This window comes from Corvus moneduloides, chromosome 5 (genome assembly GCF_009650955.1).
Source record: "Corvus moneduloides isolate bCorMon1 chromosome 5, bCorMon1.pri, whole genome shotgun sequence".
NCBI classification, from domain to species: domain Eukaryota; kingdom Metazoa; phylum Chordata; class Aves; order Passeriformes; family Corvidae; genus Corvus; species Corvus moneduloides.
In genome coordinates this window covers 63327016-63352498 of record NC_045480.1, presented here as the reverse complement: position 1 = coordinate 63352498, position 25483 = coordinate 63327016, and the positions used below count along the sequence as shown (strand labels likewise).

Sequence of the window (25483 nt, the reverse complement as noted above, 5' to 3'; positions counted from 1 at the left end):
AAGTGGCTTTGCAAGTATGTATTCCTTATTTACAATACAGATGAAGAAGACAGCTGTTCCACATTTTAAAATTAAAGATTTATTCAATCTTTTCTTTGCTTGGGGAGAGGTGGGGATTTCTTCCCACAGGACAGAAGTTTTATAACAAGACCATACAAGATAATCCCAGCCTTCTCAGGAGTACAGCCTGTATTTCTTCCCTCAGTTTTGAATTTCCTTACCAATACATTTAAAACAAACATATTTTGGTTCTAATCCTAATTCTTTGATTTATTTAAAAGTGATCTTCCCAACTGGAAACAACAAAAAATTTAAACAGGCACTGGTATCCTGCAATTTTCAAAGATATTTAAAAATATGCTTTTCTGAGTGAAGCACTTCACTTAAAGCAGTATCCTTCATATGATGATTTTTTTCCTAGGCAGTCAAGGTGAGGCTAATATCTGTAATGCCAAACACCAGGTTCAATTACTTTAAAAACATTCTTTGCAGAAGAATTTGGTTTTATAAAGCTAAAACAATACAAGTTAGCCAGTATCATACAACTGGAATCCATCTGGAGCAGGAGAACCAAAGCTGGATTACAAAACAAGGCTTTGATATTTCAAGCTGTCTATAACATAACCAATGTCACACACTAATTCCAAAGGAGAGGAGGAGGGGGGAAGTAAAATTTAATTGTGCAATTAGAAACAGTATTTTATTTACAGTCTGTTAGAGACCATCTTACATTAGAATGTGATGCTTTTGTTTACCAAAAGCTTCCTCAGTCAGGTCCATTGAGGGTCTCAGGATGTTCCCTGAAATGTTAAGATAAGCAGAGCAAAATATTCCCAGTTCCTTTTCATAGTTTAAAGACCTGCTAATGGAAAACTGGCAGTGAAATAGAATTGACTTTTAAAAAGTCAAATTCTGTCACGTTTGAAAAGTAATTCAAGAATGTATTTGAGAAAACCTGCAAAATAGAGCACAAGAAACAGGGCTACTTGGCTCATTCAGATCTAATCCAGGGGAGAAGACAGCAGTAGCAGCAAGAAACTGTGATTCACTTTAAGAGCAACTTCACATATTTTGGTTCCATCAACCTTAGGAAAAATGAAAAGGGAAATTGTTCCAAAGCCTGAGGTGGTGATGACAGCTAAGGTCCCCTTCCATGCTTTCATCAGAAGCCACCTGCCACCCCAGGCACGGCTGGCTTGGGTTCAGCATCTCCTCCCTCTGTTCATGGGGCTCAAACCACATCAATAGGGACAGGGGGAAATAATAATCACTGAGACAGTTTGGGACAAAACAGGCAAAGCTGTGCAGCTGTCCCTGTAACATGACCAAGTGCTTCAGGTGCCATTGGCCAGGAAGATCCAGGGAGCTCAGCATGGAGGGCTTGCAGATACCCTCCAGAAACATCCCATCACCAGGAATGTCACTCAGGACCACTTGAAATGCTTTCTCTCTCCTCTAGCATTTTGTTCAGTGAACATTTAGGATTCCAACCAGCTGGAGCAAGTTACCAACTTACTGCTTGGAAAGGAAAAACACTTAACACCTAAACATTGGGCTTAAAAAGGAAAAAAGGTCCAGGTGGTTGACCACAGACTAATGCCTCTCCACAACACTGTGAAATCAGCACTTGAGCTCCACACAGGAAAAAATAAACCTCTTAGTTCTAAACAGAGTGGAGGATATAACAATTACTTAGAAAAGCACTGATTATTTTTCAGTCTGATCATTCCCTTGAATGCAGAGGATAGGAACTAATGGCTGGCAACTGATGAATTGTTTTTGGAACTGCCCTGGCCTGACCGCGCTGTTACTCGGACACAACGTAAAGGCAGCCTCAGCCTCAGCCCTCCCTCACTAGAGCCCATGGGCATCAGGAGTTTAGTCCCTCTGGCATTCCAACTATTCCCTAGGATGAACACAAACCAAGGCTTGGAGCCCAAGGTCTTTGGGAAACTGATGAACAAAGGAAAGCTGGGATTTCTAATAAACCTGCCACTGTACAAATACGGCATCTTTTCCTTTTTGCAAGCCATCCACAAACAATCCAGATAAAAATCCATGAGGTCCAGCTGAGAGCCTAAACCATGGAATTATGAAGCACATTATTAAGAATAAAAATTTTCATCACTTCATACAGAAAGAGAAACATGTTCAATCAGCCAAGCACATCACAGGTTGTTTGTGCCTGATGTAGGTCACTAGTTCCCAAGAAAAGCCTTAGTTCATACTAATGACCAGAAGACTCCCTTGAAGAGAGTTTATTCTACAATAGATGATTAAAAAAAGATTCTGAGATGCCTGTGATGGTCAGAATAAAAGCCTAACAGTGCATGTCACATTAATTCAGAATAGTTTATAATACCTCATAAAATGTCAAGAATATTGTTTTATATTCTGTAGCATGGAATTGTAACAATGAGAAGCAACTCACATTGTTTGTTTGTTTGTTTGAAACACAACAATTTTTAATTACTGATTGGAATGGATCACAAGGAAAACTAGCACAAGTTAATATAAACAGTGTGTATGAAAATAATAATTCGATGTATTAAATCGTTCGGGAGTTCTAAAAAAACTTCTAATTAAGACATATTCTTTAACATTCCTCATACAGAGTAATGAACCAAGTTTTATCCACTTACACAGTTTTCAAAGGAGCAAAGTTGTTGTTTTTCACTGCTATAAGAAACATTGCCCAAAAATTAACATCAAAATCCCCATCATTCCCATTGTGGTTTGAACTGCCACCATAGGAAAACAGCAGGGGGTGCCTGTTGCGATCGTTTCTCTAAAGTAGGAGACTAACAGTATTCCTGTGGTTGTTGTATTTACAGGAAATTTTCAAACAGAGGTAATACTACTTACAGTAAATTAAATGCTAGATTTTGTTGTCCAAAGTGAGTTGTTGCTTTCCAATTTAAATACATACAGTTATTTTAGGGTTCAAGTCTTGACAATGAGCTGTTAAGTAAAGCAGTATAGTAAAATAGTAAAAGCAGTAAGTCTATTTTCTCCTTAATACTGACATTCATTTAGGCATTATTATTTGCTGTACGTCCTTCTACCAGCTTTAGTATTTTCTTGAGAAGCTACTTGTCCCCTTGTTCTAGTATAGACAAATACGAAGACAGTTCTTTTATGCAGGTCTCCCCCACGTATTTGTTTGCACTCTTAGCTGGGAAGTTCTAGGGTTTTTTCCATTTTACCAAAATCTTCCTCTCCAGCCCAGTGCATGCTGTAAAGTTCACTTTTTGGCTAAGCTGATCAAAACTGAACAGTCTCTCCATTTACCAACTGGGGTCTTCAGATGCTAACAACTTTTACAGAATTTTTTTTCTAAATATTGTTCACTTTCTTCCAACAGAGATTTTCCAGTTATGCTATGATGACTCACCTAAACCTCAGTTTTATGAAGGAAAAACAGGAGGAAGAAGAAGAAACCAGTGGCCAGTGTATGGCCAGAGAGATATAAGGTAAGTGCAGCAGTCCAAGAGACAGATAAAAGAAAGTGATAAATGTGAAACAGAAATACCCAACAGAAGTTCCAGATACAGATACTTCCCCTGTAGGATAATATTTACATAATTCAACTTCTTACGGCCTAATTTAGCTAGATCAATCTATCATAATCAATAAAGAGAAAAAAATCCTCATCCTGCATCTCACACAAACAGATGCCTAGACGGATGTGTCTGTTCTACTGAGCAACGTCATTCTGAAAGCCTCTGAATAAGCATAAGCAATTGCAAATCACTCTGAGGACTCTTCAGTAATTTTCAAAGTACTCACAGTGTCAGCACACCCAGAATTTGATAACTTACCAAGCCAAGCCAAAATGCACTGATTATATCGGGTGTTTTTGTCTGCTTGGCATCACTGTATGATGGGGTCAGCAAAAGTCCTGTCCCAAAAGCAGCAACTCCGGTCCAGAGCAGCCTGCATTTGTTTCTCTAGGCTTCAGAGAGCTGGCACTGTAGTGCATTTGAAGCTTAGCATGGAAAACACTGGCACATTCACACAATAATCCTCCCCAAAACCAGTCACTCACTCAAACAGCCTTAGAAATAACAGAGAACAGACCATGCCCTTCAATACTTTCAAAATTAGAAAATAACCTATGCTAGAGAAGTCTGGAAGAACTCTAGAAAAGCACAGTTAGGGGCTAATTGATTCTGTTATTTCAGTTGATAATGCCAAAACCTCAAGCCTCAATACCAGAGTTGGAGAAGAGTTTATGGTGGCAACCCAAACACTAAAAGTCATGGACCTTGCCTAATCCAAACAGCAGTTTGCCAATCTGTGAATTTTACAGCATTTGTTCTGTCTGAAGAAAAGCTTAATTTATGGTCCCAGACACAGTACACTAGAAAGAGAACAACAGGAACTTAACCAGCATTGGGCAGTAACCAAGGGAGATAGCTCAAGCAATAAAAAGCTAGAGAAAATTAGAATTTAGAGGAAGATAAAACCTTGGGAGCAGAGTAACATGTTCAGTACTTATTTTGGTAACAGTATTTCACAGAATTCCAGATACCAGCAGTGGACTGTAAATTGCTTAAATTGAGGCAAGGAGAAAACTCCAGGCAGGTACAATTGTTAACAGTCTGAAATGGAAATTACCCTGATTAAGTATTAAGCGTCCACCTCCAAGGCTGGGTTGGTTTTTTGTTTGTTTGATATCTCGTTTGGTTTGGGTAGGGGTTTTTTTGCACATCCACGAGTAATCACACATTTATACTATCTGTATATAGGAGCTGGAGACAAGCATCCCTTCACAGCTTGTACTTCCAAACATTAGAGAAAGCCTTATACATTAAAAGAAACAATGGCATTTGAAAAAGCAGAGGTTCAGGAAAATACTGGTAACAACAAAAATGCACCTTCATCTGCAGAAGTAACAGCAAATTGCCAACAAAACTAGCAAAAGCTACTTAAATACATACTTTTTTCCAAAGTTCTGAAAGAAAAATCCTTCTCTAACTCAGTAAAAGTGGAGCTATGCTATTTTTTCTTCCTCTGAATGGAGATAACATGAATGATAAAGATGGTTAAATCCAAAACTGAAAGTTATATCCAGAAGGATTTTAATTAGAATTTTTTTTTAAACACGATAGCTGTTGGCTGCAAGTAAGACACTGAACAAAGTGTTACAGAGAGAGCAGACAACTTTTGAAACAAACCCCCATCTTCTTGTGAACATGATGCCAATGGAAACTAGTTTTTACACAGCTTAGAGGAAAGGGATGCTGATTTAGGCCTGTGTGTCAGACCATGTGCTGCTGGTGGCCTTCCTTCCTTGCAGTCAGGAACTCCTGGGAAGAACTGCTCTGGGGGCCGTGCTGTTTGCAGGCAGGATCAGGATGAGGAGAGCTGGACAAGGGAGCAGGGAGTGCTAAGGTGACCTGGAGCAGGAGCCTGTCCTGCCTCCCAGGCCAGGACTCAGGTTACACCAGGTGTAACCTCATGTGAACCACAGCGAGGTCCCCAGGGTTTCACCATCCTGGCCACACCTGTCATCAGCAGTTGTTCACAGCAATCTGCACTGGCAACCAGTGGCATAGGACAGCTAGGCTCAGGAGCAAGTTGTAACATCCCAGGAACACCCAAGAGATCAGGCAAGGAGAACACTCCCTTGCTTCAGTTTCTTGACAATTTTACATACCAAAGGTTTGTTTCCGCTAGCTTTACCACCCAGCCAAGAATAACCACTGCAGCAAGGTTTGGTAGAGGGCACCTGGGATGACCCTCAGACTCCCTTACAGCTTTCAGCATAACAGATGTCTGGTTCTAGTGCTGTTTTCCTCGGTAAGTATGTTGCCAGAGATAATAGAGCTTACAAATCAGTAATTTCTAAACAGCTCCTCCACTTCCAGATAACACCAGCAGGAACTAACAGTTACAAGCCATATTTCTTCTTATCAAGCAGTGATCACTAACTAAATGATGTCAACATGTCCAGAATGAGATCCTCAGACTTAATCACACAATCATCATAGAATGATTTGGGATGGAGGGGACCTTAAAGACCATCTTGTTCCAATCCCCTGCCATGGGCAGGAACACCCTCCACTAGATCAGATTGCTCAGAACCCCATCCAACCTGGCCTTGAACACTTCCAGGGATGGGGCATCCACAGCTGCTCTGGGAAACTCTTCCAGTGCCTCACCACCCTCACAGGAAAGAATTTCTTCCTAGTATCTAATCAATTAATGCACTATGTTTCTCAGGGAAAATCCTAGCTTCCCTTTCTCAGGGAAGATCCTCTTCAACAAAATGGCAGAAATATTTACCATACAGAAAATCCTACCTTATCCAACAATTAATGGTTATTCCTAGATAAGCATTGTGAAAGGAATACACAACCACTTCCAGACACAAGCAAGTGCTTATGAAATTAAAATGAAATTTTGCAACTGCTCCGTAGAGCAAGAAATGCTGCAAGACATTTTTAAACATATCTCTTACTGGCTCTAATTCACCAAATTTAACATACACTGGACTACTTCCTTTCTAAATGAAGTTGTCTAAATATTCCATAGAAATGGAAATTTTTAGGGCTCTAGATATTTTCACTGCTACCTTATAAATATTTCTATATGTAAGCAGTAATAATCACTACCAAGGTATGTAGTTCTGCTTTCTATAAACTGTATTATAGCAGATCAGACTAAGTATTGTTTTAAATGTTATTTGTAATAGATTCTTTTAGAGACAAGCACAGGAGCTATTCACATTTGAATTAAAATTGCATTCATACCTAGACCTTTTATAAAACTGAGTGATTAGATGTGCTGCACTATTTCTCAAGTTTATTTGTTAAAAAGGAAATTAAGATGCATCCATTCCTCATTGGAATCACCAAGGAAAAAAGTGAAAACCGGATCTGCTAACACCTTTGATGGTACTACGATAAATGCCCATAGATTAGCAGTCAAAATACCTTTAATCTCTGTTTGATCTGTGTTTTAGACATATCTTCTCAAGATTAGTGGTAAAAAAAACCAAAAAAGAAAACCTAAAAAAATCTGCCAAATTAAATTATAATCCTGTATCTTGTGTGATTTATGGATAGTTTTGCCTTTGTATTATTGCAATTTTTAAAAGCACAGTATACCAAAATATTTCGAACACCCTTACAGTTCAAAATACTGAATGTTTTGCCACTTACCAATTTCACTGTTTAACAACAATCAGATGTTTTATCGGATTGTGAAAATTTAGCCCAATATATCCTTAAAATTGAGACCACAACAGCATTTTCTTTGCTATGCAAGATTCTGTTGAAGTTACATTGATGGAACAGATATAATTATTCAGTGTGAATATCTTTGGAATGGCCAGTGAACTAAAGTGTTTAGATTCCTTAACAAACCCTTGAGAACTAGATCACTGAAACAACTCTGTAACTGATCACATCATATGCTCAACTTAATATCTTAAGAAATAGGATGGGCTAGTAAAATAAACATTTCACTCTACTTGTTTTAGACAGTAACTCTGGTGCCACAGGCAAGATGTTTTCAGAGACACTGATATGATAAACTCAATTACTTTATGCTCATGATATGTCAAGTTAATGCCTGAATTAGTTTTCACCGCAGGACAAACTCCATTAGGAACATAGATGCTCATTCTTAATGTTCTGTAAGAAGCAGACCTTTAGAACCCACAACACACACACTCAAAAACTACATTCATAAGTTAACCTTGCACTGCAGCAGCTTCTGAATTAGCAGCAAGTTCCAAATTAGCAGCAGCCCCCTGCTGTGCTTCCTCCACAGGATGGGATACCTCTGGACTCAGTAAGTCATTCTCCCCTCTATCTTCTGGGGATACCCCAGCACTCTCATCCTGTGCTGCAGGCTCAACAGCAGCTGCTGCATCAGCCTCTTCCATGGCCTTCTCTGCTTCAGTGACTTCATCCATCTCTTCTTCATCACCTTCTAAGGATTTATTCAACACAATAAAGAGAGTAAAATGCATGCATGCAACAGAAATTTTACCAACTACTTTTTATCATCATCCTCACTTAAAGTGGGAAGCTAAGATTCAGGATCAGAATTAACAAAAAAAAGGATCAGTAATTAATCCCCCATATTGTCTAATGTGGCATCAAAAAATGATGTTTACAAGACGAGGAAACCATATTCTTAATTACTGAGTTTCGTAACATGTTTCAATGGGATAAGAAAAGAAACTGTGGCTTAAAGCAAGTGTTGGGGGTGCAGGGGAGGATAACAAAGGACCTTGCCAAGTGTTGCTTCAAACCACTCTGCTGAAAGGGCCAGTGATGGTACACACACAGGTGCCAGAGGGAGCATGACTCTGTGAAACTACCACATGGGGAAGAAGACATTTGGTCTTATATAAGTAAGAAAATAACTTGCTAATTTTAAGTGGTCAGAGCTCACTTACTTGGAGATATGACCACTTATTACTGACTATTTTCTTTTTACAAGTCACAACTCTCTTTTAAAGACTTGTTTATACCACTGTGGGTCAGACTCCTTAGAACCTGAAAAACAGTGTTTCCCAGTCATGCATCACTTCAAACTCAGCTGAGACAAGTAATGAAAAACTAACAGCACAAAGCAACAAAGATGCACAACCACCATGCAAACATGCACTAACATCAAGTTCACAAAGGAAAAGTTATACACCAACTGTTCATCACAAGTTCACCACTAGAACCCACTCACCATGTGAAAAAATAGAACTGGAAATAGAGTTTTTAATACAATGTAAACTACATGAGAATTGAAACAAAAGAGCTTAAAGAGACATAGTCAGAGTTCGTTTTATTCTTTTCTATCTGTTTAAAAACTAAACAGATCAATTTTATTTTTTTGGTCTTCTTATGCCAGTGTAAGCCTATCATTTTGTGTTCAGGTTTCAAGACAAGTCCATTCATTTCTCAGTAAAAATCAAAACTTTGCATTATGAAACCTGATCATGTCCCTTTAAGAAAACACTATTTAAAAAAAACCCCTAAATTCATTACACAATGAACAAGCTAACAGCCAAGCTCAGCATTCAGTACACTTTATTGGACAGTCAAATAGAGTGCATTCATTCAGAACAGCCAGCTTCTCCATCTCAGAACTTCTACAGAACAGATTCAGTAAAAAGCTCAATATGGTTTGGCCTTGCAAACATAGGTAGTTCTTTTAAGGTCTCACAAGAATGGAGTTTTACAATAGAAGGTATAAAGCCATCCCAAGGTGGGCTGCAAGGTACTCAATGGTGAACGACTGTCCTTTGTTTGTATTTAACTTCCTCGGGTTTGGAAAGAGATCTCCCTTGTGTTTTAGTCTGGAAAGTGTAAAAGCAGAGTATAGATTAGAAAGATTGAATCAGCTTGTTAGAAAAATCATAGCTAAAAAAGAAGGAAATCAGGAACAAGCTTAAAGGATACAAACAACAAATGGAAGACAAAACTAGTATTTGCTAAATAAGCAAGTAGAACATCCTGCAAGCCAAACATCGTTTTACATTTCAAATGATGTCTCAGATTTTCTACTGCTACTTCGAGTCAGCCTTCTTCCAGGGGCTTTTTAAATCCCTCCCTAAATTTGAGAGTACCTTTCAGTTAGAAAGAGCCACAGGAAATTTGCTATCAGATCTCTTTCTAAATGTCTGTTGTCATTAATTAAAATACCATTAAATATAATTTCAACCCTCTAATAAACAAAGAACCCTAGAATGATTGTTTCTCTTGTTTCGACAGACTTCTTGCTATGTACAGTTCTCTGTAATAGACGTTTTGGGTTCAGGCGTAAGGGGAGAATTTTTCCCACAAGAGAAACCACAAAAATCCTAGCAAAAGAGTCTCTCTCTGATCAGCTGCTCTCCAGTGTTAAGTTCTCCACCTAGAAAGTTCTTTTACCATATGCAGCAAATATGCCATGAACGTGCTGCTTGGAACGCTGCTTTTCTATCCACCACTTCATATTGTTACCAGCTCTGTTTTAGAGCTTATTTTAAGCTTGATTTAATGTGCCCCTAAAAAAACTATCAGAACACTTTGAGAACAGAATTTTTAATTGCTCTTATCAGCAATGCTTACTGTGCAAAAGTGTACGGACTGACTATAAAAAATGCACAGGGAAAGAAACTGCAATGGCACTTCTGGGAAAAGCAATACTATGCTAACACTGTGACAAGATAAACACAAAAATATGACTATGCAGGCAACGGGAGAAAAAGGGGAGAAAGAGGGGTGTTAACTCTTTTGAGAAGGCACACAGAGGATTCTGTAGGAAAAGTAAGAACAGAAACCTCTTTTGGGTATACACAGCTGGGAATGAAGAAGGATTTTAAAAAGCAGCTGATTCAATGGTGGTTTTGTACTGTGAATTGGAATTAGCTACTCAGAAGTCCAAATAAAAACTGGGTTGAACATTTATTCAGAAGTCAAATATTGAAAATAATATATGAAATAAGTTTCAACTTATTAATGGCCTTAGAAACATTTTGAATTTCTTACTATCAATAAAAAGGGAGGCAGCTATCATCGGTCACTGGTTGTGACTTACTAAGCAGCACAAAGCAGCAGATGATGGGATGTCTGGACAGTACCCAAAATTAGTTGCTGAGCACTCATTACTGCTAGTATTTCACTCCAACATGTGGGTAGGCCAGGGCTAAAACTCAGTACCTTGCAGAAGTGCACATTAAGAGCAAAGAGGGAACACACTGACATTATTGGGAACATATTGGAAGGTTTGCTTAATGCTTCCCCGTTCTTCCAACTACGGCAGTCAAAATGTAATGAGGGTAATCCTGACTTCTGCTCTGAACAGCAGAAGACCAAGTCCCTAGGAGAGAAGATCTACTTTGGTCCTGGTTACATTTTTATTTTAGGGACAATGAAGGATTGCAAATTGTGGCTGAATTCTCAACATTTATTTAAACAACTGAGTTTTAAAACTATACTGTGTTCAGCTGCTTTCTTTTTAGGAAATTAAGGTATTTTACTACTTGAAATCTTAAGATCTGTAATTTTAAAGTTCTGAAACTAAAGCATGTGTTGTGGAAGTTCAAGGCTAACAACTAACTTCTAAAGAAATAATTATAGAGGCAGACAATTTAAGCATGTTCTCACACTGAAAACAAAATTTAAACTCAAGATATTTTATTCAAATCTATTCTTTGTGTGCATGCAAATATATTAAATCAATTCCCTAGATGTCAACATAAAAAAAAAAAAAAAAAAGGAACACCTTCAAGTGCTCTGGCTTCAGTACTTTATATTTTTTAATAACAACCAAATAAAAATATAAAAAGATCCTTAAGAAGTTTTCCTAATTGCTTCTCCTAGCAAGGCCATGCTTGCCAAAGTTCTACCTTTTACATTAATGCCATAACACTAATTGATGCAGACAGAGACAACATTCCATTACAAGTATTTGAACTAACACGGTCTAATTATTCAAGAATGAAGAGCTAAGTAAGGGTTTGCCATACATTTAGGTAATGCCTATGTTTCATTTAACCCCAAATTAGAAAGACAAAATCAAAGTTATGGGACAAAAAATTGGTGCAAGTTAGAGTATGTTTTTTAAATGTAGGGTTTTTTCCCCATTGAACTGTTTCCTGATGGCATATGGCCTGAAGCCAACCTGTTGACTGAAAAAAAATATTATCTTCTCCCCCCCACCAACAAACAAAAGAACAAAACTGATTTTGACAGCATTATGCATTCAGTCAAGTTTCATTAAGCTTCCAGTAAATCAAACACCCATTATACAATTAATAGTATTCACACATCAACTCTTTCCATCCAAAGAGCCTCCACCAGTGGATCAAAGACCAGATTCACTGCCTGAACATTAAGGCCACCACCAAAATTTGTGAAGCAGCAGCTTTGTAACAGAACAACACCACACAACCACCTTTGTCTTCAGTCCCACTTGCACACCTCAGACAAGGACTTGGACAGTGCTAAGGCCTGATTAGACAATCCAGAAATCTGTTCCAGATCCTCGTGTACCCAGGGAACAAGAGAGAAGAGCTCAACTCACCCTTCCTTGACCAAGGATTGCTTTTCCGCCCCTCGGCTCTCTCGCGAAGAATATTCGTATGCTCAATAAACTTGCTACGGGATGAACTGACTACTCTGTAGGCCTGAAAGGGAATTATACCTAAACGTACTGCTACATCCCTATGAATTTATCAAACACAAAGAGGGGAGAGGGAGAGAGGGGATTTTAAGCAAGTGCTACTGCCCATCTTAAAATGCATATAAAATTTATCCTAAGCAAGGTTAAAAAAAGTTAACAATCTGCAATACTAATATATTTATGCATTTCATGTTTCTCCATTGTTAGAAAGCAAATACAATATACCATGCAGCTTTTGAAGTGCTGCTGTGTTTCAGGAATTGAAAACAGCGTTTTAAAAGATAATTACATAATTATTTTTGTAACATGGTAAAAATGTGACAGCAAGAGAATATGTTATTCCTCCAGAAATGCAATCATACATGTTTGCTACTTTGAACAAATAGCTGCCTACCATTCAAGAGGATTACTTTGTGGGACAGGAAAATATGTACCGCTCTGGGGTGTGCTAGTCACTATCTCAGATTATGGGGGAGAAGGGTAGAAGTAAGCAATAAAATGGAGGATTTAGGGATGTGAAGCACAGAGTCAAATATATTTAGAAGCAGGGAAGAGAATGATTACCAAAAAGCTTAACAAAAGCAGATGCTTACAAAACTTTAACATGCTTTTTTGAAGTAACTAATGCTCTTATCTTCTTTTTATGTGCCCAAATTAACAAGGTTCATATCTTCCCCTTGCAGCTTCAGACAGCTTATTTCACATCTGCCTTGCCCACTTTTAGATATTCCTAATGTTTGTGGTTGACAAGACAAGGTAAGGGGTTAGAGGGAGGTGCCTTACTCCATCTTTGGACACATCAATTTCACATAGTTTAAAATATGCTTTCCACTAAGAATGACCCAGCACTACTTATCAAAGTAACAGTAGAACAGGCAAGCAATAGCCTTTCAGTTTCACTAAATTCTCTTAAGCTGATTTCTAAGTTAGGCTGCACTTAGCTATATGCTACAATATCTACATTCATTGATGGTTTGCATCTTGACCATACTCTTTAACCCAGAACACACCTTACACCATGCCAGCTCAGAAAGCACAAACAGCTCCATCCCCAAACACTTACATAAAATAAACCACCAAAAGCAGCAACACCAGCAAGGAGATAGATCATCATGCTGTCTCCAGAAGAACCAGGAACACTCCCAGATGACATCTGGCGAGGAGGTGCTATAAGAACCATTAGGTAAATTGATGTAAAGTGCTGCTAAAATACGATCACAAAAAAGAACGATAGAATCTGAACTCTGTATGGGAAAGGATGATTCAAAAAGGGTATAAAACAGAGAGGTACAGCCTACTGATGTATCCTATGACTAAGTAACACAGGGTATGGTGCTCAAATGAACAAGGTCCATGAGTGAGCTGTTCTTAAGAGGTGAGTTTTTCTGTAAACTACATTGTCTCCCATCAGCTTCCAAGTACTGGATACAGTCTATATAGACTAAGGAATGTCAAAAAAAAAAAAAAAAACGGAATGTAAAAAAGTTCCTGACTAATGTAGGTGAAAGAATTAATCTGTCCTTATTCCTTATGATCAGCAGAAGTAATGAATTCTCTCTTCAGTTTAATAACAGGGAATTTTTAAAAAAGCTTTTTCGTTTGAATTCATGTTCTTTCATTCTCAGACTGCTGACACTTTGATACATACCCTTCACCTCATGAATTGGCCAACAGGGCAGAGAGGTAGGATTATACAATTTATATACTTGATTGAGTACATATTAACTCTAATAGCAGTGCTACCCATTTATTTGTGATAAACTATTTCTTACTACAGTCTTGGATTCATCTGTACATCTCAAAAAGAGACCCATGAAAAACACACGTAATTCTCTTGGTCAACAAAGGTTTCCACTGAAGTTTGTGACTTGATCCCAGATGAGAAATGTCTCATTGAAAAAGAGCTCATGAAAAATAAAATGGCTCTGAGCATTGCAATTGGCAGCTGCAAAAATAATCGCAATCTCAAAATACTGCCATCGTGTGCCAGATTATGTTTAGCATCATCTGTCTCATGACACACTTCTCAGACTCCGCTCCAATAGCCGGGCATCCTAACGGATTTGCGTATATTTATATTTTCGTTCAGCAGCAGTGTCTCCTTAACCCTCTCCCCGGGGCTGCTAGCTATAGCAGTGGTCAGCGAGCTGCCATCGCCCAACACAGCTGGCAGATTTTTTTGCCACTGGTTACACAACCCTGATGCGGCAAAAGCCACGGCTGTAGCACATCGGGTCTGCTCCCGTTCCCTCCCGGGGCCGGTAGCCCTGCAGAGGCACCGCCGCTCCGGCTGCTCTACCGGGCGATATGTAGCCTGCTATTTTATATGGAAGGGAAGGCAGCAGCGGCCACCGTTTTGCCATGGGGCGGGGGTAGGGGGTCCCGGCCGGCTCGGCTGTCCAGCAGGTCGCGGCGGAGGTCTGAAGCAGCCAGTGTTCACAGCCCAGAATGACCGAGCAGCCGTGCCCGGCTCTCGCCCGCCCCGGCTACACCTATCGCGGCTCTGCGCTCCCCCCGCCCGCGACCTTCGCGCGTCCCCTCCGCCGCCGCCACCCGGCCCGGCCCACCCCGCGCCCCCTCACGCCGTCCCGGTGACCTCTACCCGGCCCCGGGCAGGCTCCGCGGCGGCCCCGCGTACCACGCTGCTTGAGGCGGCTGGCGGCCGCGGGAGCCCTGCTCAGGCGGGAGGCCAGCGCCTGCGAGGCAGCCCTGCAGAGGGACATGGTGGCGGCGGAGCGAGCGGCGGACTCGGCGGCGGCGCGGAGCAGAACGGAACCGAGTTTCTGCTGCTCGTCGTCGCGGGGCTGCGGTGGCAGGCACCGGTCCCGCCCCGGGCGCCGCGGGGGCGGGTCGAGCCGCAGCCCCGCCCGGCGCACCTGGACGCTGCTGCCGGCCGGGAGTGTCCTGGGGATGGCGCCGGTGGAGAGGGGCAGCGAGCAGAGCGCCAGCTGCAGCGAGAGGAGGAAGCGTCTTTCCGGAGCGCAGGGTACCCGGCGCAGTGCCCGGAGCTGCCGACACCGACCTGCCCCGCGGCAAGTAAACGGCCACTGGCGTTCGGTACTGACTGCAAGAACAGACCCGGACTAACAGGGACGGCATTTACCAAGGAGAGGGAAGATGGGGAGGAACTACTGTTTTACTTTAAAAGGAATTTCTCCAAGAGAAAAAAAAAAAAAAAAAGGAGAAATCAACTAAATTCACGGCGAAGGGTACTCAGGTTAAGCACCGTGCCAAAGGCGTTCGGTGTTAGCAGTAAAACAGTCGAAGTGAATTGCTGCTGTGGAATCATGTCGACTGTCACAGTCATGGCCGTCTCCAAGTCAAACCTGTACAGCTATCCTTGTCCTCCCTACATTGTTAGGTAGTTGCCCTGTTCCTCATCCTTTCTCTATACAGAGCTTCGTTGTCCCCTCCATGATTATCTAATGTCATATTTTGCCGACTGCCATGATGCCATTTTTCCAGTCTTTGTCCTTGACTGACCTTGATGCACAAAGAGAGGGCAGAAGTGTTCAGAAGGCAGGGCTCATACCCAAGACTGACATTGACTGTGTAGTCTCACCACTGTGGGCACCTTTCAGGTATGGCCAGTTCCCAAAATGCTCACAGGAAAATGCACATTTTAGCATTTGTACAGACGCCATTCTTATATTTGCTTATTTTATAAATTTAGCAGTGAAAATGATGGCAGAGCAAAAATACACTTCTGGAATATTTATTCAACTTCATCTGAACTGATGTCTAACCTAACCTTCCAGAATAGCAAAGGCAGTTTTGAAAGTAAGACTGGTAAACTATGAAATGGAAATGCCAATAAAACAACTTCAAGACCAGCAGAATGAAATATTAATGGCAAAGAAAGTAGTTTCAGGTTTCTTCTAGACTTTATAATTTATTTTTAATTATGCACATGAAATGTATGAACATACAAGTAATTAGATAACTTTTTACTTCTTCTGTGCTCATTTATTTGTAGGACAACTGGTCCTCATGTTACCTCTTTGTGAGTATGTCATCAGCCTATGAAAGAAGAGAAAAAATTCTTAGCAATAAAAAATTTAGATGTGATGAAAGTGGTTAGAAACATCTCATAACATCCTGCATTTTCATCTATAAAGGAATATTTATGGGGAAAAATAACCACAGCACAAGTTTTTCTCTTAGTATAAGGAATTAATGGCATATTAATTGCTCTGAGGCCATAATCCCCAAAGACTTCTTAGGTGGCAGAAACACAAAATATGTTTTTATACCGAAAAGGACAGTGACCACATACAATTTGCCCTATAGTGCCCATCTACAGGCATTGACTTTACATCATCTTATGTGTAATATAGAAGTGAAACTGAGAAAAAACATACCCCACTGTTAACATGTTAAAATAAAAAAGATGAAAAGATATCTATCTTTAGTCACTCTTGTTTCCTTGCCACTGAGCCATTTATAAGGTATTCAATTTACAACCTTTATTTATTATAGACACTGTAAGAGATGTGTTATTTTCTAAGAGTTTGCATGTCCAAGATAGAAAGCTGAGAGAGAATATGCACACAAGTGAATATATGAAAATACAGATCAGCCACCTTACCATTTTAAAGCTGGGAATGAGTTAAAAGAATAGCAAAAGCCAAGACACAAAGTATAGAGGAAAAAAAGTAAGAGAAGAATCTAAGTCAGTTCAGTATTTTGACTCCTAAGAGATGTCAAAGATCTTCAGAATTTGTGTTCAGCTAAGTCAAAAGCATTTGGATGTGCACACTTACTATGAACATCCTGTACACTTATGTCCTCTCTCTTGTTTTCTTCTTTCATATTCCATTACATCTTCATTATGCTGCTTGATAAGCTATAAAATAGCAGTACATTATAAACAGCTATACAATTCACAGCTGGATCCAGCCAACAAAAAGAGTTCTACAGAATATAAAATACCTGTTATCAGAATGCAAACCACTATGTAACTGAAGCCATCCAGAACACATATGTAAATTATCAACTGAAAAAGGTGTGGAAACAATGCCTAGGATAAACATTTTCTCCTGACGGGCGGGGGGGGGGGGGGGGGGGGGGGGGGGGGGGCCTCCCACTGCCAATTAATTCACTACCCCCCAAAAAAAGGAAAACCCCAAAGGGAATCCATCCAACTCTGAAAACAGTGTCACCTTGGGGAGTGCTGCTTATCTTGCCTGATTCTTCCTGAGAGCTACTACACCCTGTTTGCTTTAACAACTGAAGTCTGTGAGTTCTCTGAAACAGAGAGTATCTTACATGTGCACTTTGCTCAGGAAAAAGGGGTCTTAATCTATTGAAATCAGTTAAAACCACCTTAATCAGCTGAAAAATAAGAAGAGAACACATTGGTAGTCTGATAAATACATTTATCTGGGCACATCCCTATGTCTTTTTTTTTTGTTAAGATCCACAGGGAAAATAATGCCAAAGCATTAATCCAACAGGCTTGAAGAATTAACTCTGTTGTGGGTGCTTTACGTTTGCAACAGAGAGAAGCTGAAGAAGTTGTTCATTTTTTTAAATAAGGGCACAACATAAAGCTGGGAAAACATAAATAATGAACATAATCATGCCTAAATCTTTACACCTGTTACGACCACCCATTACCACAATAAACTCAGTAGGTTGTAGTCACTGCATTCATAGCACTACTATGATTTTTAAGAATAGTTAAATTCAACAAAACCAAATGAAAACACTTACAAAAGCCCACAAGGCAGCACTGGTGCTAAACGCCAAGCCAACTCCCAGCCAGTTTGGTTGGGCACTATTCGCTTTTTTCACAACAAATGCAGAACGAGTAAAAGCTAAAAAGGCACAAGATTACAAATGCATTAACATTTCTCAGGTTTAGACCACCAAGTACTTATTGACATTCATGCAATCAGGGAAAAAAACCAAACCACAACACAAACCCCAAACCAATGCAATGATGATGTGGTCTCCATAGCATTGTGATAGCTGATCTGTTCGTAGCTAACACCGCCGCATGTGCTCCCTGATCTGTGAGAGAGGGGCCGGGGGGCTGCCAACAACTCAAAAGCAGTCCCTTTTGCCCCTTCCGCAACCACAGTAACTATCCCTTCCCGCATCTTCTGCTCTATAAAGGTGCCTCTCACTGTCCCCTACCTAAAGCTCCCAGCCCCAGGCCTTCCCCACCTCCCATCCCCTGCCTAACCAAGAGCACTCAGGGCATAGCCTTCCTGGGAAAGGCCGGCACCATCACCGCAGCGAGACATGTTGAGCCCTCCCCCCGCCAGGAAGCAACACCAAATTAAAACAGAAAAATAAAAGATTAAAGGTAACTAATGAGCTTTGATTAAAAACAGTAAAAGGAGAGAAGCCGCCACCGCAGCTTGCTCTAATACCAGACGCAGACCGGCCCGCGGGGACGCCGCCGCCGCCTGCACAGGCAGCAGAGCTCCCATAGCCCTGAGTCACTGGGCCGGGCCGGGCCGGGCCGGGCCGGGCCGGGGCAGACCCCACTCGCCTACCCCGAAGGGGCTCTCGCCCCGCCACCACCGCCGCTCACCGAGGCTGGGTGCTGCCGCCACCAGTCCCCAACACCTCACCCCCCTCAGGGCCGCCGCCATCTTGTCGACCGGACCCGGCTCCGCCCGTGGGGGTGGGACCGCCCCGCCCCGCCCCGTCCGTGCCCCGCGCGGGCGAGCTCCGCCGCGTGAGGCCCGGCGAGCCCTGCGCAACGCCATGGCCCCCCACCCTTCCCCGCCCGCCACCAGCACCGAGCAGTGCCGCCACCCCGCCGAAATCGCCCCAGGCCGGCCCCGACTGCGTAGCGGGGCTCACACAATTGGCGGGGCGGGGCCGGCGCGGGGCCGTGGCGCATGCGCGGGTTCACCGTGACCCGGCTGGGGAAGCTCCGCGGTGCCATTTTGGCGGCGGTTCCGCGGCCGCTCGGGACCACGTGAGCGCGCCCGAGGCTGGCGCGGAGAGCCCGGCGCGCGCGGGGGCCGGAGGGGCCGGGAGTGCCCGGGAAGGCCCTGGCCCGCAGCCGCGGCGGCGCGGGTGGCAGGCAGCGGGGGCGGCTGTACTTCAGTGGGAAGGCTCACGGCGGCGGCGGCCGAGTGGCGGGGACGGGACGTAGCCCGCCCGCCCACTCACTCTCCTCGTCGGAGCCCATCGGCGGCGCCGGAGCCGGCGGCGGGGAGGATGCCTTCTGTGAGCCTGCCGCCCAAGGAGAACGCGCTCTTCAAGCGCATCCTGGTGAGTGGCGGGGCGGGAGGCCCGGGCTCGGCCGCGGGGACCGGGTTGAGGAGGCCCCGGCTCGAACCCCGAGCCGGCGGGGAGCGGAGCCCCGGCGCCGCCGCTCCGAACGCGGCTCCTTACGGCTGGGGCAGGCCGGTCCCAGCGCCGCCTGTCACCCACGCCCCTCCCGCCTCGCTAGGGCAGCGCTGGGGGCCGCCGCGTCTCCCCGCTCGCCCACCAGGTCCCGGTGCTGGCCGCGGTGGAGCACCCCGGGCTCTGGGAAGTACCCCGCGGCCCCTTCATTCATTGCTCGCCGTTGCAGCCGCTGTCTTGCCGAACTACCCGCCCTGGATTCGCTTTACTTATTTATTTTTTCTTTTATAACTCAGATTTTTGCTATAGACGGTAATCATGTTTGTTGGTCGGTGGGAAGATGGCTTTCAGAGGAGGCAGTGGAGAAGGATGAAGGTTTTGAAGTCTTCCCGAAGTTTAACTTGCAGCCAACTCCTGTGGAACTTTCTCAGTCGATTTTTCTGGGTGGCACGTGGCATATGGATGAGAGAACATTCAGTGGAATTTAGGCAATAAGCCTGGTTTTTAGAATGAGGTTAAGATGGTCTACAGTCCAAATACCAGCAAAATGTGCCCAGTTCAGCTACATCTTAAGGAACTTGTTTCAGGTTTATGCGGTGTTGCAGGAACATTGTATTTCTAAGGACTTGGGTTGAATTGGAAATGTCTCAAGTTTGTTAGTGAGCAACTTCAGTGGATTTGTTTAGAAGGTTCTGTATGTAGATCAAGCACTATACCTTTTTCTCTCAGATGAAGTCGGTTTTGTCTAAAAATCTCATGTTGTCTTTCAAAGAGACTTAAGCTACTATTTTGAGTCCTTCCAGAGATCAGAAGTAGGATGAGTACTGTTGTCCTGTTGGAGCAACAGTGCTCTTAAGGTTCTGTAAACTTGTGCCACTTAAGTGGGAGGGATGTGTACAGTCTTCTGTAACCTCTTTTTCCAAAATATTTTATGAAAATGGAACACATAGAACTAGAAAGCCCTATGAACAGGCATGTGACCATGAGACATGCAGTTTCATTTAGGGTTAAAAAGTAAATATAATGAACTATGAATCTAATTTCTACTTTGAAAGATTCAGTCATGCTTTGGAGTTGGTATGAGTTGTGCTTTGTTAGGGTCTGGGAAAGATCTAGCCTTGATGCTCAGTGATCCATCCTCCTTTGCGTTGACGATGGTTTGTGTGATTACAGGGCAGATTGAATCAAGGAGCTTGTCTGTGTTTAAATCTTAGCGGGTTTGGTTGGTTTTTTGTTTGTTTTTTTTTAATTTTTCCCTTTGCTTGGATTTGTCTGAGTACTTGTGTGGAGGGCAGGAACAAACAAGGAATAAGAGTCCTTGGAGAAAGTGCTGGCTCAGCACCCTTGCATTCATAACTTGATTCAGATTAGAAAAGGTGTGCCCCAGTGCAAGCAGATTTCTGTACACTTTTTTTTCAAACTGAAAATCTTTAATAACAATTGAGGAGTTTGATGTATTGGATAGACTAAAAGTTGTGTCATTGTGATCTTTTCCTGTGTCTCACAGGGATGACAGATGTGTAGTCTGGTATTTAAGACTGCCCTGTGCTGCAGTATCTTTATAACATGTGGTGAATAGAAAAGGCTCGAAGCAGGTTTTCCTCATACTGAAAATTTTGCTAATGAACTACTTGTCTGCCTTGTTATGGATAATGACCCTACTTTGTGAAGTTTTGGTTACATGTTTGACTTGAATTAGTGAGACATCTTTTAGGAAGTCCTAAGTGCAGGCCCTAAGAAAAATTACTTCTCTTCTCCTGTGCCTTCATTCCACCTCTCTCTTCCTGCAGCCTCTCCTCACTCTACACCATCTTTTCTGGAGACTGTAGCACTTCATCCTCTGCCACCTCTTGTAGTGTCCCGTGGGAGGCTGAACAGCAGCAGGAGGAGCTGAGGTCTGTCTGTGCAGCTCTGAGCCCCTGGCCAGGAATGAGGTGGTCCTGGGTGGACCCATGCTGCCTCCTGGCCCAGCCAGGCCATGTGTCCTGTTAAGCATGCCTGGATGATATTTTTTTCAACAGATGCTTTGGGAACTGACCCAAGTGTTATTGAAAGGATGCCATACCCTACAGATACGTAATTACTGGTACACAGGCTGTTAACAGATGTATAAACCCATTCCCATGCTTATTTTCATGGAGATAATAAACACAGGAGCTAAGTAGATAACTATTTTTGCAAGTAAAGCATAAAGTTGGGGTTTTTTCAATCTGTTTTGTGTGTGTTTTCAATTCCTGAGGGTTAATTTCTTTTTTCTTTTTTTAAGATGTATACGTGTAACACACATGTTACCAACCTGCCCAGCTTTGCTTAGCAAAGGGCAATAAGTAGCTTTCAGAGTTTGGTTTTTTTGTTTGTTTAGTAATAAACGTCCTGCATGATCAGTACATTTCTCATGTATGGGTTTGCTCACAATCCAGCATTTCCACTAGCCTGAGAAATTCTGAGTTCAGAACTGTGTACACTTTGCCTTTGCATGTTCCAACACATTGTAACTAGACTAACCTCTTTTAGTCACTTTACAGGTACGTGGAGGTTCTGATAGAAACATTTTTCCGTTTGAAAGGCATTTTACAATTCAAGAGTTCCTGCAGGACAGCGGAAAAGAGATCTGCATGGTTAGCTTGAATCAAAAAACCACCCACAGGATTAGCAATCACCGTTCTCCTTAAACTTGCACTTCCATTTAAAGAAAGTATCTAGCTTATATAGTTTTTATAGTTTTAACTATTTGCTGTTAGGTCTACAAGTAGATGTTCTACTGCTCAGAGATTCTGAGGAATTTAGAGCAAAAGTGGATCTCAACATTTGAACATTTAAAATAATTGAGTCCATATGATACTTTTGAACACACATAATGTGTTCAAAAGTATCATACAGTCCAGAAATTACTGGAGAATAATTCAGGTGGTGACAGGGGAAAGGGCAGAATAGTAAACACAACACAGTAATGGGGAAGTTGGCATTTTGGTACACAGAAGGCTGGATGCACTATGAAGTAATGGAAAAAGTAGTTTACTCCATTTCCTCCCCCTTTACTATTCAAGTATAGAACTAGTAGTTGTAGAAAGTAAGATTGACTAATTTTTAATTTATTTTTAATATTATTTAATTAAATTTTATTTAATTAATTGTTTAAAATTAAATATAACTGATGAACATTCCTTGAATATTCCTGGCATTTTGCAAAATTAGTTGTCTGCTGTATCCAGGCAGGTTCAGTTCATCAATGATGTTCATTTTATTTCATGAATCCCAAAGATAATCTTCAATTAACTTTTCTTTGGATGTAGAAGTTAAATATATTGAAAAAGTATTGAAGAAAAATTAAATACAAAGCTGTTAGAGGTGACATATATTTTGTGGAAGAGTTTTTCACTCCCTTGAAACATCAGAGGATGCAGTTCTTGGAGTCATCATGTTCTGGCAGACTAAGGTAGTGCAAGTATTTCTCACCATGGGTAGTCAGCTTAGCCTTTAATTAGCAAACAGAAAAAAAGTCCAAGTATTTAAGAAGTGAAACATCGTTGTTTTTATGTTGGAAATAAGCAATGCAGGTGTGTAAGTGTGTTTAGTCCTTGTTTAAACAGTTTCACTGGCTCACAACTGTATTAGGTGCTGTAGAAGTAGTGTACTGAGGAAGAAGATGCCTTGTGGTCTGAGCTGGTGTATATTACATTGTGTGAAGGTTAGAGTTTCCCTGTTCAGGACTGGGGGTTAGCCATGGCCGTTATCACATATGGAGGCTATTCGTCTTTCATCTTCTATCAGTTTCCTTAGGTGCTGTGCAGGCTTGACTGGGCGTAGCTAGAACCTATGTGCTCCACTGGGGCATTCCAGTAACCGGGGTGTCTGCTGCAGGATAGGGCCATTGGAATTTCACCTTCATGTGGTCGTTTTTACCTTAGCATTGCAGTGCTTGAGGGCATTGTCATTGAGCTGGTGGTCTTCCTTTCCATGCTGGTTTTGACCAGTGTTCTAGTAAGTGATATAGGAACTTCCTGGTGATAAAAAGCCTGTTGAACAACCTCTCTTAAATGCCTCTGCTGTAAATATGCCAAGTCCCTCCTGCTGGGCCATCTTCCTGTTGCTTCATTCCAGAATGTGCTCTCTGTCCCTCCACTTTGAAACTAGACAGACCAGTGCTTCTCCTTTACTAATACTTCCATCAGCATGAATCCTTTAAAAATAATGTTCTCTCCATAGAAATTCAGGTGCTGATTTTTAAGATTGCTGAGGTGACAGACTTGGAAATCTCTTAAGTCATCATAATTCAAGATTAAAGACTTGATTTCCAGGATTTCACTTTTATCAGTAACCAAATAAATTAGCACAATTTGTTTGCCATCTAGTGATTGCATTTGCATGGCTGTACAGTAATCAAGTCTGCACACCACTGGAATTTTACCATGTACTGTCTCTCAGCTGAAATATGGAATTGCTAGCAAGGCGTTTCCAATAGCTTGTCTGTTGAGATGTCAATCACTTTTCTTTGCCAAGGGGAATACCCTGCTTGGTCAGTAGTAGTAGAAAGAGAAATTGTATCTTGGCAGAAATACTGGAATGGAAGTACAGGATAGATCTGCTGCTTTAAGTAGAATCACTGATAATTGTCTTTCAGAACTGTTTCTCAAACCTGCTAAAAAAATTAATTAGTGTTTGAGACTTTAGGATGCCATTGAGGATTCTCTTGAGCAATACAGCTGTTACTAAAGCCTGTTCACCAAATTAGGCCATTTTTTGTCACCAGGGCTGTCAGAAATTGTAGAAACATGATTGACTGCTGTAAATTTTTGAGGAGCAGCATAATTTTACCTGTTTCACTGGTGAAAATAAAAGACTAATTAACAGAAACATCCTCATAGTTGTAAGATTATAGCCAGTCTTACATTGTTGTGGCTATAGATACTCTTAACTGAACCCAATGTGGTTTTAATTGGGGCAGGGGAGTTAATTCCATTTATATGGTACTACCCTTTATTTTGGTTAGCATCTGATGAAGCAGCATTTATTGCTGTTTTTGAAAGGTTTTCTTAATAAGATTTTCATGATTGCACTTTTTCTGGATGTCTCAGGTTTAAATCTCTTGTCTGCAGCAGCACTGTGTCAATGCAACAGGATTGGGCATAAGGAATTGTGTGTTTTCTGATTTTGCTGATAGGGAATTTAGAGAAAATTAGCAATTATTCATTGCCACCCTTAAAAGTGAGGTCAGTGAGACTTGTTACAGGGATTTCTGTTTGCTTATGTGATACCACAGAATCAGTGAACCTTGTAATATAATAGACCCATTTAACTGCTTCTCAACACTCAGTGCTACCAGACCTCATCTTGCATACCTCAGTGCTAAGGGTGAGGAGTACTCTAGGTGTAATACAAGGGTAGAAAATGTCAATAGCCTCTCCATGTATCTTGATTATTTTGCGAGATACATGGACTCTTCAGGTCTAAGTCCAGAACAGCCAATATGCCAGATCTTGGAATTTGAATTGATACACTTAGTTGATGATCTTTAAAAGCCAAGCATATCCTGTGCACATGGGATCTTTTGTGAGGTACAGTCAGTTTCTTAATGAGTTCAGGGGTGAAGCCTGAATGTAGGGGTTCCAGGGTCATGGATGGAAGTCAACGTATTTTAGTAGACAGGGCCAACTTCGTGATAATTCTGCCCAAGAAGAGACTAAAGTAAGGAAGTACAGGCCAACAGAACTGATGTTGAATAATGGGTGTTTTTCAGCAAGTCTGTCTTCAGTAAGAGGATTTCTAGTATTCTAAAAGAGCTGTAGTTAACTCTTTGTCAGCCCCTGTTTCCAGCTGAATTTTGTTAAATATGGGAATGAGACCAGTTCAAAAGCGTAGACATAGCATAGAATTTTTTCTGCCTTAGTATTAAATGAAAAGGTACACATATTTCTTACATTCTTCCTAACTAATTTGAATTGGAACTTGTTCTGTTCCTCTGGTTGTATTCTACCAAGCACTGCTAGTTATGAAGGTATCAGTGGCTTCCAAAAGGTAAGGTGTGATGTGCAGAGGAGGATTTCTTAAT

General features: G+C 41.7%; 3 protein-coding genes across 7 annotated transcripts in view; 1 reads left to right on the top strand and 2 right to left on the bottom strand.

The window, feature by feature from the left end:
• The window catches only part of MGARP (mitochondria localized glutamic acid rich protein), a 29675-nt gene extending 14710 nt beyond the window's left edge, over nucleotides 1-14965 (bottom strand). For all 4 annotated transcript variants that reach the window (XR_004240218.1, XR_004240219.1, XM_032109273.1 and 1 more), the window contains exons 1-4: nucleotides 14762-14965; nucleotides 13187-13290; nucleotides 12025-12127; nucleotides 7708-7944 (exon numbers count right to left, since the gene is read on the bottom strand). Coding sequence is in view for 2 of the 4 variants with exons in the window: in XM_032109273.1 (XP_031965164.1) it covers nucleotides 7708-7944; nucleotides 12025-12127; nucleotides 13187-13290; nucleotides 14762-14846 (529 nt within the window). In the remaining 2 variants the exon portion in view is untranslated. The remainder of the gene's footprint in view (nucleotides 1-7707; nucleotides 7945-12024; nucleotides 12128-13186; nucleotides 13291-14761) is intronic.
• A 1023-nt stretch (nucleotides 14966-15988) lies between these two features.
• Nucleotides 15989-18860, bottom strand: NDUFC1 (NADH:ubiquinone oxidoreductase subunit C1). 2 transcript variants are annotated; one of them, XM_032109276.1, is made up of 4 exons: nucleotides 18668-18860; nucleotides 17839-17942; nucleotides 16887-16969; nucleotides 15989-16143 (listed from the first exon to the last, which is right to left on the bottom strand). In XM_032109276.1, coding segments are annotated over exons 1-4 (366 nt in total). In that variant the 5' UTR covers nucleotides 18846-18860; the 3' UTR covers nucleotides 15989-16142. The 2 variants fall into 2 exon arrangements, with proteins under 2 accessions (XP_031965167.1, XP_031965168.1); XM_032109277.1 differs by lacking the exon at nucleotides 15989-16143 and having other exon boundaries at nucleotides 16886-16969.
• Nucleotides 18861-19002: 142 nt separating this feature from the next.
• The window catches only part of NAA15 (N-alpha-acetyltransferase 15, NatA auxiliary subunit), a 37831-nt gene continuing 31350 nt past the window's right edge, over nucleotides 19003-25483 (top strand). The window contains exon 1 of the mRNA XM_032109272.1: nucleotides 19003-19359. Within this exon, the coding sequence (XP_031965163.1) occupies nucleotides 19306-19359 (54 nt within the window). The 5' untranslated portion in view covers nucleotides 19003-19305. The remainder of the gene's footprint in view (nucleotides 19360-25483) is intronic.

Coding starts and splice junctions, on each gene's coding strand:
- NDUFC1 (XM_032109276.1), bottom strand. CDS start 18,845: ATGGCGTTGCGCAGGGCTCGCCGGGCCTCACGCGGCGGAGCTCGCCCG. Junction 17,943..18,667: donor GGCGGCAGCACCCAGCCTCG/GTGAGCGGCGGT, acceptor GTGCCTTTTTAG/CTTTTACTCGTTCTGCATTT. Junction 16,970..17,838: donor GTGCTGCCTTGTGGGCTTTT/GTAAGTGTTTTC, acceptor GCTATTTTATAG/CTTATCAAGCAGCATAATGA.